The sequence below is a fragment of the Cricetulus griseus genome (genome assembly GCF_003668045.3).
Source record: "Cricetulus griseus strain 17A/GY chromosome 1 unlocalized genomic scaffold, alternate assembly CriGri-PICRH-1.0 chr1_0, whole genome shotgun sequence".
Taxonomy (NCBI): domain Eukaryota; kingdom Metazoa; phylum Chordata; class Mammalia; order Rodentia; family Cricetidae; genus Cricetulus; species Cricetulus griseus.
Window position 1 is genome coordinate 187,730,429 of NW_023276806.1, and position 15,736 is coordinate 187,746,164.

At 47.1% G+C, this 15,736-nt stretch overlaps 1 protein-coding gene across 1 annotated transcript in view; it reads left to right on the plus strand.

Annotated features, from left to right (window-relative positions):
- Positions 1-248: 248 nt before the first annotated feature.
- Positions 249-15,736, plus strand: part of Dennd11 (DENN domain containing 11) — a 41,309-nt gene continuing 25,821 nt past the window's right edge. The window contains exons 1-3 of the mRNA XM_027391301.1: positions 249-386; positions 1,664-2,252; positions 14,452-14,551. Coding sequence (XP_027247102.1) covers positions 249-386; positions 1,664-2,252; positions 14,452-14,551 — 827 coding nt within the window. The remainder of the gene's footprint in view (positions 387-1,663; positions 2,253-14,451; positions 14,552-15,736) is intronic.

Here is a 15,736-nt window from a genome sequence, read left to right on the forward strand (position 1 = left end):
CAATTGTCAGACACCACAGCATGGTTAAACATGTATCTTGCTGCATTCTAGAATTGATGAGATACGACAATTTAAGTCTTTGCAATTACCACCTAGACTGAGGTTGCAGATTAAAAATGTTCTGTACTTTATGTAATATAGACACATTTGGTATTTGAGAAAGTAGAAGATTTGTTTTAAAATTTAGACATGATGTTCCAGGTGAGCATGCTTTGAAATATCATTATCTCAGTCAAGAATCTCTGAAAATGAGTGGCCTTTCTCCCAAAAACTTGTTGCCAATCGGAACTGTTGTAACAGCTAAATTCAATGTCTTTGTCACCTCGGACAACTCAGTAGATACAGAGGTTAATCTGGCGGTCAGGTGTAAAAGAATCTTTCAGATTGTGAGTGCGTATGCTAAAACACAGCATGGTCGCCATCACTAACATCTTGGAGCACCCACCACTTACAAGATACGAGACACAGTCTGGCAAGAGGGCCTGTGACTTGAGAGTGTTAAGTTTCTGCTTTCGCTTCCTGAGTTGACCAGATATCCATTGAGCAACATTATGCAAAGCACTGAGAATACACTGTTGAGCTCCATGGTTAGCGAACTAGAATAAGGCGAAGACAGAACAAGGCTTTGGAAACATTAAGAATTGCCTACCAACCCCCATTTTGTATTTAAAAATAAAATCTTGTATGTCTAAACCTCAGAAGCTTTGGCTCTGGCTCAGTCTTCTCAAGTATTGGGCTTTGTTGTCTAGCCTTGAGAGTTTGTGAATAACCCAGCCTGTTGTACTCTTGAATTAAACTAGATTGTGCCCTGGCCCTGGCCCTGGCTTGGATTGTACATCTCAATCTCAGACTCGCATTTCAGTAATTACTCCACTAATTGAGATAATCACTTGACAAGTCTTTAGAGGATGGAGGTCAGACGACAGCAATCCCTCCCCTTTCTGGTAAAATGTCTTATTGTTAAATCGACAGTCACATATTTGGAATTAGCAGCAGCTATGGGCAGTCATTGACGACTCACTCGCTTGAGGACAGGATTGAGGCACATTGTCATTGCATCACTGGCAGGGGGACCATGAGCTTCACAAAGGCCCCTGGCATAACAGGTAACACAGAAATTCACCAAGTTCTCGTCAGAAACTGGGCCTTCTTGAAACACGGGGTGAATTGTGTGTCTACATAACTGTCTCTTGGCATTTTTTTCCTCATGATTTTAATGGCTTCTTATGGATACTTCTGAGCTAGTCACCAGATTGGCTCCTGACCCCCAAGAGTTGAGACATTCAAAAATTTATTTATAAATATACAAAGGGAGTCCCTAGGCAATCCTTACTTTCAAAGACACAGGCTGACTTCTTTTTCCTGCTCTTTTTTTTTTTAATATAGAACAAACCCCCGTAACTCTACAGCTTCATATCTTCAAATTGCATATACATAAGGAAGTAAATTCCCATTCCCATCCCAATCAGCCACCCTGCAATCCCATCCTTTGGATCCTGATTTCCGTGTAGATTTGAAACACCTGGGAAGCCAGCCGTGCCTCAGCTTCACTTCCTGACTTAGAAGCAGCTTCTTTCACCAAGCTCTCGGGGTTACATAACACACCCGTGCCCTGCTCCTTAAACACAATGGTGACGTACAAAAACCCACAGTGGAATCCTAGGTGGGAAGGCGCTTCAGCCCACCCGCAGGTGGACGGGCTAACGGATGTGCGCCCTGCACCCCACACCCTGGGCCAGGAGCACCCACACACAGAGGTGCAGAGCTGAAGCCCAGAGCAGGCCGTGGGGCGCCGACCCGGGGGCCGCCACCGTCCCGAGCTTCCGGGCTACGCGGATCGGCTGGGCCGGGGGCCGGGGCAGGTGTGGCGTGGCCCGGCCGGGCGGGCACCGAGAGGGTGGCGGCACGGGGGCGGGCGGGGCGAGCGGGCGGGCGGGGGCGAGCCCGGAGGGGGAGTGCCCGCAGCCCCCCCGCCCTTCCCCCTCCGCCTCGCCTCGCATGGTGGAGCAGGGAGACGCGCGCTGCTGCGCTGGGCCGGGCGCGCCGCCGGTCCGCGCCGCAGGACCCCGCGCTGCAGGCGGGAGGATGGGCCCGGGGCGGCGGCCGGGCGGCCGCGGCAGCGCCCCGAAGGCGGGAACCGGACGAGGCAGCACCCCCCGAAGTGCTGCTGCAGCCCGGGCGTCTGGAGCTGGGCGACGTGGAGGAGGACCAGGTGGTGGCCGTGTTCGTGGTCACCTTCGATCCGCGCTCGGGTGAGAGATGCTTAGGGATGGGGAGGCGGCGGGGGGGGGGGCGCGGAGAGGACGCCCGCTGCGCTGCGGGGGCGCGGGGGGCGCGCGGGCGCGCGGGGGAGGGACCCGCCGCGAGTGCGCACTGGCACTCGCACACCTGCACCCCTCCCCGCCCGGGGGTCCCCATCCGGGGGTCCCCGCCCGGGAACGAGCCGGGGGATCCGGGGGCCTCGTCCCGCCCCCTGCTCCGTCCCGCCGCCGTAGCGCCCAGCTCGGCCCCCGCGGTGCCCCTCGGCCGCGCTCTCGCTTGCCGGATCCGCTTCAGCGCCGGCCGAGGGTTGGATGGTGGCCGCGGACGCGCTGGCTTTTGTTTTCTCTTTTCCTGCTCGGCTGGAAGGTTCATTTAGACGCGCGCCGAGACGAGGGGGACCCACCCCCGCGCTCCCACCCTCCACCCCCGCGGACGTCGCCTCCCACGCGGGTCCAGGGAGACCCTGCTTGCTCTGTGCTCGTCCTTGCTCCCGGTGGCTCCCAGCGAGGCAACTTTTTTTCCCCATCCGCCAACTTCACTTTCTCCGAAGGCTTTATTTTGAGGAATTAACGTGGGAGCCACCTTCTCTGGAAGGCTGTCTTTCCTAGAGGACTGACGGGTTGTCACCTCGTCTTTCCCCCAGCCGCCTACCGCGGGGTCGGGGTCTGTGTGCGCTGCAACGGTAGCGGCTCCGAGGGGGTGAAAGCGAGTGCCCGGGTTGTGGGCTCCGCTGGGCTCTGCTAGGGGCTTCGGGATCCCCTGAGCTGCTGCTCTGCTTCCTATGTAAGGAAGAGGAACGCCCAGATGCCGCCTCCTTGCTTTCTCCTTGGAGTTGTTGGAGTGAGGAGTTGGCATTTGTGACGAGGGGAGAAAGTATTTTCTTCTCTCTGGAAGCCCCTACTTCCAGGAACCAGGCTTCCTTCCTACCCTGAAAGGTGTGCGTGGTAAAAGATGAGGATTGTGGGAAAGGGATCCAGAGGTGATGGAAGCTGGTGGCTTCTAGGCAGAGTGGCTCAACTGTGGTCAAGGATTCTGAGCCCGCACACAGACATACAAATGGTCCCTAACTAAGGCGAAAGCCCATTCCTCGTGAGAAGAACTCAAGCCCCTCTGAAGCCTGTCTGCTTCGCTGCCTGATTTCATTGGCTTTCAAACTCTTTTGACTCTGACCTGCCGCGTGGAATTAAACTTAACATCACAGCCATCACGTTCGAACCAAGGAAAGCCAGAGTTTCCTGAAATATTGACCGCCTCTGTACTTTTTCCTTACTGTGCATTACACATACTGCTTGATGCATATAATCATGACTCACATACATACATACATACATACATACCATATACACATACATGATTTGAAAAATACCAGTTTTTTAAAAAGCAAAATCCTTAATGTTAGACAAAAAAGTATTCTTTTTGGCTAACTGTATTTCCTGTGGTGTACCCCTTCACGCAAAGGTAAATAGAGGCGAGCTTAAGATCGCTTGAAATGTAAGAACTGGAAAAGGGAGTCTTTGATGGCTCCTGGCTGCATAATGGTAGCTGCCTGGTGATAAAGTTTAGAGAAAGCAGGGGAAAAGAAAACCTCACAATAATCACAGGTAGAGCTGAAGAAAAAATAGATTATTGATCCCTAACTATCATTGATCAGTTATTGGTATTCATCAGTTGGTAATTAATACTGACCAATTCATAAAAGCGGGTTCCCATTCATAGCTGTGACCGTGATTTTCTGTTCTCTCTGTCTGTCTGTCTGTCTGTCTGTCTGTCTCTCTGTCTCTCTCTCTCTCTCTCTCTCTCTCTCTCTCTCTCTCTCTCTCACACACACACACACACACACACACACACACACACAGAGGTGGGGGGGAGATGGCTTTGTCAGACTACCGTTAACGTGAAAGGACACAGCTGTCCCTAATACTGTGACATTTGTGCAGACATTTTAACTATAATCCCGTTTGATTTAATTCTAACCACACTGTAATCTGATTTTTTTATGCTTAGTTTGTTCATGAGGAAAGGCGCCAAGGATGGTTACATATTTTGGAACTATCTAGCTGGGATCTTCTTATTCCTTCTAGCACACCCCACTGTCTGAACCTTTGCCCCTCAGGTTGCCTCATGACTTCCCTAGGGGTCTGGGGAGAGGATGATGTGTGCACCTGGGTGAACATTACTAACTCGGTTTAGCTGTGGGGAGAGAACAGCTGTTTCCTATCCATCCTCCAATCTCTTCCAGCCTTGTAAATGGCTGCCCTCACCCTGTGAAACAAGCTGGTAGCTCTTGTGTAAAATAAAGTTATATAGCACATCTTTAGAAGTAGCAGAGGAGTAAATGAGGTAGCCTGAGCTGCTGGGATAGCGTGGGTCACAACCCTCAGCCCCAAGATGAAGGAAAGAGCACCATTTTGCCCATGTGTATGGTGGTTGAAGAAGCACAGTGTAGAGAGGTGAAATCCACTTTGTCCTGCAAGCTGCAGCCATCACTGTGACCAGATTTGTGTGCTTTGTTTTAATTTAGGGTCTTGTCTACTCTCTGGAGTCCCATCTGCCATGTGTTCCTAATTCATATTGGGCCATTGAGGCAAGTTCCTCAGCTTGCATGACCAGAAGTAGTCAAGTAGATACTTATGCTGTATCTATGGGAATCAGATCCTGTCTCCTTAAGTTCATCAGTGTGAAGGCTTTGTCTCACTCTGGTCTGTAGCCTCATCACTTCCCCGTCTTTCCTGCCTCTGTCCTAAGTTGTCATGTTTCAGGGGCTAATCCACCCCAGCCACTGCCCAGGCAGTGGACATTCGTGTATCTTCTCACCCAGTGTGGCTTGCTTTTGACATATGTACAAGTCAGTGTGTAAGGGCATTACCTACCCCCACCACCACCCACGCACAGACACACAGACTCATGCGTGCACCCACTCCCCCCACACACACACACATACAGGTGGGGAGTACAGAGAAGCAAATGGGAGGAGACAATCAATTTTGTCTCACAGTGGATGTAAGAGGGCAAATGAGTTACTTTTGTAGTTTCGATGACAAAATAACTGACCAGAGCAACTTAAGGAGGGAAGGGGAGGGTTTGGCTGGTGGCTTGAGGAAATGCAATCCACCGTGATGCAGGTGTGAGGTGGTGGGTGCTATCCCATGGGCAGGGAGCTGAGAAAGATGAATGCTGGCACCCAGCATGGTTTCTCCCCCTTTCCCTTTTCCATTCAGCCCAGGACTCCAGCTGCCCACATTCAGAGTGGGGCTCCCCCCCCTCAGTCAGACCTTTGCAGAAACACCCTGACCGACACCCCAGGGCTGTGTTTGTAAGGTGATTGGGAATCGAGTGATGTTAACAGCTGGGACTAACCATCACAGAAGGCAGATGATGGGGGAGTGACTCCCTGGTAGCTTGTGAGTGCTTGTATGAGGACGAGGATGAGGATAAGCCATCCCCCGATGAGTAGATGGAAGACAGATTGGTTTGCACTTTTAAACAGGAGCTTTGGAAAGCTGCTTTGGGCTTCTCTCAGGAAAACCAGAGAGGAAAGTGGAGATGTGGTTATTTTCCCTGGGCTCATTGCTTGAAACTTGGGTTGTATGCCCTACAAATGACACGAAGACCAAGGTCTTCCGGTTCAAGGTAAGGTAAGGCATGCATATATACACAGAGTCTTTATGTGGGGCCGAGAACTAGCGGTAGGATGGCGGTGCTGGCCATCTGGGCTACAAAGCTGCTATTGAAACCGGGCCCAGATGATAACTTGGCATGCTGGCTAGAAAAGGTTGGCTGCCAGAATTTCTTGTTGTGTTCAATTCTGTGGTTTAGGGCCCGATTTTAAATCAGTTCTTTGGGTTTCTAGTAAAATTTTCTCTTTTTTTCTGCTTGGTTAAGGAAAAAGGTAACGTCACACTTGGGATTTCCACTGCTGGTCCCAGGAACTGCTGCCCCAGAGTAGCAGAGTCTGATGAAGTTTTAACCTGTCAGTTCCTGGTTGTTATCTTGTGAATCTGCCTACTGTAGACTATTTCTTTATAGAAATTCACTTTACACTGCTGTTATTTGGGGAACATTTCCAGGCCTGTGTGTGTTTGCCTTGGGGTGGTTCGGAAGGGGAGAGAGATGGTGGCAGGGTACATCACCTGGTGAGTTTTTCAAGGTGTTCCTTCCTGGTCACAAATGAATCACCCGTTCTCTCTTAGCCTCTCGCCACTGCCCACGTTATATGCACACACCTCTTCCTCTGTCCGAACGCTGCTCTGCATCTGTCACGTGGGAATATTTGCAGTCAGTCACTCATGCAGCCAGGTATGCTGGTGTATGGCCAAAATTCAGAGTTCCAGGCTACTCTGGGCTACATAACAACCTATTTTTTTTTTTTAAATCCATACACACTAGTTCTCATTTTAAACTTTGTAGATTCCCTTTCCAGTCATGGAACTATAAGCAGAGCACTTGGAAAGGAACTGTTAGGTTAGAGCTACGTCTGGTGCCCAAGTAAGTTGTAACTTGGAGTGCTGCCTAGCTCACCTGACTCCTTGCAGAAATGGGAGGGCCTTGCCAGTGGAAAGCAAACTCTGAAAATGGGCAGTAGTCCTAAGAGCGGCTCACTCACAGGGTGGGAAAGGAAAGTCAGTTCTGGTAGGCAACAGGAAAAACGCAGAGAAGGGTTAACTCTGTGGCAGTCCTTTCTGTGTTTCCCATCACCTGTCGGTAGTTGATTTGAATACAGTTGTGGTTATTGATTAACGCCATACTGGCAGCTTCTTTCCTGAGCTGTTGCTGATTCACCTGCGTTGTGGTTTTCAGGCTGAAAGTGTGGCCATCTGTTGTCAATTCAATTTCTTCTCTTGAAGATCTACAGAGAGAAAAGTAAGGCTGTTGGCTACAATGCTTCCCGCTTACTGTATTCCTTCTGGGTCTCAGGCCTGTACTGTGGGGTTCAAGGAGCATGCCTCTGATCCCCCCAACAGTCTACACAAGCGAAAAACAGACACATAGAGCTGTGAAGTACATTAGAGTGCGTGTGAGTGACCTGTGACAAGAAGGGCTTTTTTTTTTCCTGTGTTAAATTAGTGCTTTGGAATTGAGCCTTAGGCTGACATATGGCTGCCTCGAAACTGCCAGGATTAACTTCTCCCTGATTCAGAACTCTTCATCCTGTCTCTGCCTCTTGTTTTGGTTGTGCTTTCATCTAGGTCAATGTAAGATTACATCAAGACCCAAAGGCAGTTGATATGGGCTGGATAGGTACTGGGCCAAATACTCTTTGCAGTTTCTTCTATCTCTAGGATTTAGTGGCTTGTTAAACAGGTGATTATGTATAAGTAAAGTGTTGTTGGGACCAATGGTGCTCTTGGTTCCTGCCCGTATTATTGTTTTTTTTCCTTTTTGTTACTTTGAGGCAGGCTCTCTTGCTCTAACCCAGGATGACCTGGAACTCACCATATAGCCCAGGCTGGTCTCAGACTCCTCCTACCTTGGCCTCTTGAATGCTGGAATTATAGACAAGAACTACCGCCTTCCTGAATCTCTGAGATGGAGTTCCCCTTCACCTCCTGGCTGAAGCCAGAGCACTAGTAGCTGAGGGAAGAGATCAGAACCAGTGTTCAAGTCTTACGGGATGTTATATATCTCCACCACCCTTAGGCCTTAAGGAGCTGTCCAGTACACAAGGCCTCAAGAGGAAGTGCTGGACTGGAGCCACCCAATAGAGGGAAGAGCCTCTAACTTATAAGAGTTTGGGTTCAAGATTGCTATTTTCTCCACTTTAAATATCCTTAGATAAGTTTTTCAGCTTGCAAGCCAGTTTTAGGAAGATGTGAACTGTGCCATGTGGACTGTGACATCCAGTATGCAGGGGATGAGGTTATTTTACGTTTAAGCAGAATAGTTGGGAGACAGCAGCAGCCCTCTGTAGATGGGACAACCTGTCTTAGGAGCTTTGCTTGTTTCTGTGGTTCCTGGAATTGAATGCAGGGTTTCACACAGGCTAAAGAAGTGCTCTACCATCACAGTACATCCGTAACCTGGGACAGCCTATACCTTGTCTACCTCAAGAGTTTCTAAAACACCAGCTTGGGAGGCCTCACACAGAACCCCTAGGCTGACCTTAGGAGCAGTGGGCTGGCAGAGTTCAGACCAATGTGTACAACCACAGCCCTATTAGCTTCCCCTGGGTACACAGGCTGCTGGACCAGTTATTTGTTCTTCCGGTTCCCCTGAATAGGAGGAGCATGTTTGCCTTAGCATGAGCTCAGCATCGGGTGCTGTGTTGCCAAGGTAGGCTCCACCAATGTTTACTGAGTGACCAGACTAGCTGAATGTACACAATTCAGACCACCACATTTGTTCCTTTGGTGACCGTGCGAAATCCTCCCACTAAGCTGTCTTTGTAGGAAAGTCTACGCAGGACCTGTAGGTCCCTGTGGTGACCCACAGTGTGGTTCAAAAGCTGGGAGGAAACCAAGTTAGAAGAGATAGGCCTGGGTTGGTGATGAGATACTTCCTTAAGGTTACTTCTTGTTGGATTCTTACATGCTACCAGAATATGTTTTTGTTGCTAGAGTGAGGCTGTTTGGTGAAATTCAGAATACTTGTATAGAAAGATGACCTCAAGGCATAATAGTTCCCAGTTCCATATTATGTATGGTTCCTTCTCTTAATTGTGGTTTTGCAGAGTCTTGGATGGATGGATGGATGGATGGATGGAAATTTCTGTCATTTCATTTCCCTGATTTGTAATCAGATTGGTTAAACCTCAGGAAAAAAAAAATGAAAGAACTTGTTTATCCTTCATGTAGAGTCTCCATCTGTTGACTTTTTTTTTGTCATATTGGCTTCATCCTTATACAGTCAGTTCCACTATAGCATGAAGTAATGTGTTCCAGAAGCTTCCGCTAGGAAATATCATGCAGTGCAAATCAATTTCATGAGAAAAGTGAGAGTTGGGCACACACCCCCCTCAAAATCGTCAGAGACGGTGGAGGAGAAAAAGGGGAGGGAGGAGGAAGAACCTGGTAGGAACGGTAGGGCAGTCTCCCATATATGCGGCAGATAAAAGATGCACGACTTCTATCTAAGGACGGAATCCTCTTTGAGAAACCTGCAGTTTGCCTAAGGAGGGGCCTGTTGGCGGGTTGAGCGGGAGGCTTGGGGTGATACAGGACAACAGCTACCTGAGCTCAGATGGAAAGTTGTAATACTAGTGGGGTATGGTGACTCCCAGCACTCACCAGAGGGAGGTTGGAGAAGGAAGAGCGTAGTTCATTTCTTCATGTCTTGAGTATTCTGCATTCCCTGGTGCTTCTCATGGTTGACATCGTGTGAAAAATAATTTGAAAATCTCTGCCATTGAGTCCCCAAGTTATTAGTTACTTTTCATCACTCTCGAAAAATATCTGACACAAACAGCTTAAGTAAGATGGGGTTTCATTTATAGTTTCAGAGGTTCTGGTCAAGCACCTTTACCTGCTGGGCCATTTCACCTGCCCAACTTTAGAATTAATTTGTCATTATTTATTAAATGCCTAGCTGGACTCTTTTTTTCCCCTTAAATTGGGATTGCATTGACTGAATAATAGAACATAAGGAATTCTTTGTGTTCAAATGGCTCCCCAGTTAGCTGCACTGGCCCAACTTTAGCAGGCATTGTAAGTGGCATTGATTTTTTTTTTATATGGATTTAAATATACCCCTGCCCAAACTGTTTGAAAATAAGTTGCAGCAGTGTTTAAAATCTCACTCCTAAATAATTAAGAATGCACTTCTACAGAGTAAAGCAGTTTTTCTGTATAACCATAATGCCATTACCACTCCTAGGATAATTGTCACTGATTCATCAATTAGCTGTTTAAAAGACACGCTTGTCCTTAATAAAGCTGCATTGTTCTGTTTGTTTTGGTTTTATTGCCCTTCATCTCTTGTCCTAGGCACTGAGCTATGTTGGGATGTGAAAAAAAAAATCAAGCAAAAGTCTCCTTCTCCAGCCTTTCAGAGTCTTAGAGATTACCAGAGAGACCAGTGTCCAAGGTACAATAGCCTAGGACGAGAGCGATAGGAGCGCGTCTGTTTTCCTGTTCTTTAGGAGTATGTCAGCAGAAATGAGCTCCGCCCAGCGCAGTGTTCTGAAACCTCTGCCCCGTTCCTGATCCACCCACCTGCTTCTGATGTACCTTGCTCCTAACCCAGAAGGGCTTGCCTCTAAAAGAGAAGGGCGCAGCAGACAGGATGTCCTCCCTCTTTGGATTCTCTCAGTGTCTGTACAGTGACGTCTGGGCAGGGACAGAGCTGTGGTGAAGAGGACCTCTGAGCCCAGCTGAGGAATGGGGACATTATCCTCTAGGTCTGCTGTATTAAGTGGAACATGGACTTGTTCTTGAATCCCAGGCATCTGATAGCTAGAGTATAATCAAGATAGGATCCATTCCTTTCATTGAAATATCGCCTCAGATCTATGTGGCCACCCAGAGACTTGAGTTCATGTTCGCTGATAGCTTTGTTGTTTCTCATTTCGTGACATCACCCACATCCCATGCCAGGCGGCGTGATGGAGGAAAGGGCAGCATGTTCCTTTCGGGCACATCTTGGAAGCTGTGTGTCTCACTTCTGTCTGTATTCCACACCTGCATGCAGGAGGGGCTAAGAAACCGTCCTCATTGGGAGTCATGTACCAAGCTAAAGATAGCAGGTTTTAAGAATGGGTATTGAGGGGCAGCTGGCAGTACCTGTTACGCCAGCATGTCTAAAAACACCAAAGGGACTTTCAATGAAATTAGTCCCTGAAAATGTTACATAAAAATATAATTATTGCAAGGCATGTTGATTCATGCCTATAATTTTAGTGCTAGAGCTGAAGGCGGAGGATGGGGCTACTCATTGAGTTCTGGGTCCGTTTTGGCTAGAGTGTGAGACCCTGTATCAAAATCCCCCCCACAGACCGACAACAACAAAACCCAAATGGTTAATATTAAACATTATTGATCTTTCTGAGATCCATATTACAAAGTGGCTCAGTGAAGTTCTACAATTAAAAAAATATGTACACAGTGGTCTTTGTTCACATGATACTTTTCTTTGAGAAGCCCTGTTCACATTAGCTTTGGGATTTTTAAAGGTTCCTTATGGAAGCAACAGGAACATGTGGGAATTGTGTCAGTCAAGATTCAGACAGAGAAACAGCAGCTGCACCGTGTGTAAAAGGATTGCTACAGGAACTAGGTTGTATGTAATGTGGGCACGAATTAGCCAGTCTGTGTAAGACTGCTGTCTGCATGGAGCTTAGTGTCTGACGTGTAGATGGAGGGATGTGAAGGAGGGCAGCGATCTTGGGAAGGAGGAGGCAGATGGGTCTCATGGAAGTGAATAGGGGACCTAGGTCAGTCTGTCACTGTTCTCAGTTTTGTTTTGAGACAGCCTCGGCTGACCTGGAACTTAACCTTATGCTCAGAGATCTGCCTGCCTCTGCCTCTGCCCTCCAAGTGCTAAGATTAAAGGCATGGGCCACCATGCTCGGCCAGTTGCCCCTAGTGTTGGTGATGTGGGTGTCCCATAAGACAAGCTGATGGCCGGGCATTGGTGGTGCACGCCTTTAATCCCAGCACAGAGGCAGGTGGATCTCTGTGAACTTGAGACCAGCCTGGTCTATAAGAGCTAGTTCCCGGACAGCCTCCAAAGTCACAGAGAAACCCTGCCTCGAGCCTCCCCCACCCCCCATCCCCCAAAAAGAGAGAAGTTCATGTCCAGGCTGGGAAGATAGCTCAGCAGTTAAGAGCACTGGTTGCTCTTCCAGAGGTTCTGAGTTCAATTCCCAGCAACCATGTGGTGACTCAGTCATCTATAGTGGGATCTGATGTCCCCTTCTGGCTGATGCCCTCTTCTGGCATAGAGTTGTACATGCAGATTGAGCACTTGTAGACATAAAATCAATATATAAACCCGAGAGAGAGAGAGAGAGAGAGAGAGAGAGAGAGAGAGAAGAGAGAGAGAGAGAGAGAGAGAGAGAGAGGGGGGGGTGAGGGAGGGAGGGAGGGGAGGGAGGAGGAGGAGGAAGAGGAAGAGGAGGAGAGGTCCTTTATGGAAGAGAAAACACTTCCTGCTTAGGAAGGTCAGGTCAGGCAGGAAGTATCTGTAGCATCTGCAGCCTGGCTGCTGTTCCCACCTCGGGAGGTGAGGATAAGCAACAGTGTAGGTAAGCTGCTGGATGCTCCTTCCAACACCGTCTTCAGCTTTCAGCTGGAATCATGCTTTGACTGGAAGCCTGAGCCGTGTAGTTCAGCCTACTCGGGTAGGTGCCTTCCGAAGGCAGGCTGGCACTTACCAGATGGCAAGCAGAGAGTTGTGTACAGCAGTGCTAATTGTCATAGCTTCTAATGATCACTAGCCTGAATGGGCATCAGTAGTTTTAAGTAGATAAAGTGCTACACCCAGGTGATAGATGTGAGATATGGACACATCATTCTTACCACCACAGGCAAACAAATCACGAGCAAAGAACTAACAACGGTTGCTTTATAGAATTTGAGAAAGGCCAAGCTGGTTCAGGGCCATGGTTACTCAAGAGGATGGACTTGGAGGGTTCCCAAAAGGTCCTCTGAGTACCTGTAATGCTCTGAATGTCTCTTGACCTTCTTTGCTGCCTGTGCAGGGATGCTGCTTTGGGAAAACTTAGTGTGGTGTATGATTTACACTTAATGCTGGGCTTTGGTACAAAATTTAGGTCAGTTAAGTTCCCTTAAGGTATAAGTAGCAATGGGTTGAAGAAAAGAAAAGAGTTAGGCAAACCCCATGCAGAGTGGGGTAAAGCTTAGGGATTAGCTCAACTGTGTCTAATATACACAAAACCCTAGGTTAGAGCGCTTGGATTTTATTTATTTAATGTTCATGCATAAAAAAGGAAAGAATGCAGGAACATGGAGAGACTTGATTCTTAGGAAGCCACCTTTAGTCTCAACTTAACACTTCTGTGAGCACACTTTCTCATCGCTGACCAGTTAACAGAATGTCACTTTAGCCTTTTCTGTTTTATGGAATTGTAACTCCCTTCTTTTCATGCTTTTTTTTATTCAGTAAATTCATTAGTTGGATAGAATTCTTTTCTCCAAAGTAGATTATTTGAAAGTGGCTTGGGCTATGGCATGTGGGACTGGGTGTTACTCTGTGCTATGCGTGGTGGCTTGTAGCTAGACTACATACGTGTTTTCTGATGACCCAAACAGTTACCTGAAAGTGGTGGTGGCTAAGATAGTTGGTGGTGTTTTTAAAGCCTGGAGAATGAGGACTTGGAGTGTTAATCAGAATGGAATCTTACAAGTTACTTAATTCTTTGACTTTGGAACAACAGATTAATGTCTGCCTGTAGCTGACACAGCTAACTGTGCAGACCTCGCTTGTTGCTGGGTCCTAACACCTCTCCTACCTCTGTCACAGCCGTTGTCACCCAGCTGAGCTGTATCTGCTGGCCTTTTTCTCTGTCACCTTGTTCAGCATCAGACTCTTGCTCATCTCTTTGTGGCCAGGGGTTGTGTCTCACTCTTCTGCTTCCAACACCTAGCTTAGTGAAAACCCAGAAACTAGTTATGAGTGAGTGAGTCCCAGATTCTGAAGTGAAGAACTGAGAATTGATCCTTGAAGAAGACCACATCTGGGGAGAGATGTGGTGTGTGTGTGTGTGGGTTATGCTAAACTGCTCAGAGAAGTGGGGAAAGATCCAGAATTGCATCCTATCTGGGAAACCAAGAGAAAGGAGTTTTGAGGAATTAGTAAACATCACAAAGTGAGAATGACAATTTTGGGTTTTTTGGTCACATATTAGTAGCAATAGAGTGTAAGATTAAAAACGGGATCTCAAGAGGATGAAGAAATGGGAGTATAAAGTTAAACAAACAAAACTCGCTCTACTTAGAGAAGTGAAGCCATGAGAGGAAAATTTGAGAGTAACCTGAGTGACTCAAAGGATACTGAATTTGAAGCAGCGGATGGGGTCTCTCCACTGCCCCCTCCTGGTCCTCCGGAGATGGAGGAGATGGAGGAGATGGAGGAGATGGAGGAGATGGAGGAGATGGAGGAGATGAGCCCATGAGCCTCTGTCTCCTCAATTCTGAAGCAGTCTCAGCACATTTCTGAGAAGCAGTGTGTGCTGTGCTATGCTCTTCTCTCGGAATGACTTCTGTTTGTTTTAACCCGATCCCCCTGTTCCTACAGGAAACATGGTAGAATGGTGCTTGCCACAAGATATCGACCTTGAAGGTGTGGAGTTCAAGTCTATGGCCAGTGGGTCCCACAAAGTGCAGTCTGATTTCATGTGAGTACTTCTGAACCCATCTTGTTCTGCTTGATCCCTCCTCTCCTGTGTTCTCCAAAGCAGCGTATCAAGAGGTATCTACAGGGTTTGTGCATGTATTCTGTGTTTATCCAATTTCCCAGCAAGAAGGGTTCCAGCTCTCAAGCTTGCAGTGGGTCCTGACCCTCCCAAGCTAACAGCTCCTACAGTAGAGGTTCTGCTGTTACTGAGTGATTGTGTGGCCCTCATCGGGTTTAGTTTTAGTGTAAGAGAGGAGTTTCAGTTTAGTGTGGGCTAACCTAAGACATCTATATGATAGCCTTGGAATACTAGCTTTTTTTAGGGAAAATTAATATTTTAAAATTATCCAAGAAGCAAGAACATTGGCTCCAGTAGTGAGGTACTGTACAAATTTACATATTCAATAATACCCCCCAATTTATACATGATAATTTTTCAAAATTAGAATTTGACCTTAACTGGTTTGTTATGAATACAAGTTTTTTTCCATTCATTTATTTAGTTCATAAATAAAGTCATGCACAATTATGATACAGAATACAGTATGTTCACAATGGCATGACTAAATTTAACAAATTAGCATGTTATATCACACATATTCATCATTTTTGTTTTGTGAACACTTAAAGTATACTATCTCACAACTTTTAAAATATAGCATATTGTTATCAACCATATTTATCATGCTCTCAGTAGTCCTCAAGACTTCAGAGAGTCCATGCCTCTTGTCCAACTGCAGTTTTATATCCTTAAATCAATCATTTCCCCATTGTTAAAAGTCCCATATTGAAGCCTAATAGCCACACTTCTGCTCTCTATTCCCATAAGTTCATCATTTCTAGGTTACACATAAAATTGAAATTGTGTGACATTTGTCTTCCAGTGTGTCACTTATTTTTTTTTTTGCAAGCATGTAACTTTACTACTTACTAAAGATGAAATCAAATTTGCATGCACAGGTGAGCACTAACTGAAGCACCTTGGATTCATCACATATTTGAGTTTCAATTAGCATATATATATATATATATATATAGATAGAGAGAGAGAGAGAGAGAGAGAGAGAGACAGAGACAGAGAGAGACCAATAATGGCAATATGTTATGCGTCAATAGCAGCAACAGCTTTTCCAGGTTCTGCAGTCCTTTGAACAAAATTGTAGAGACATCCAGCACACTCCATTTT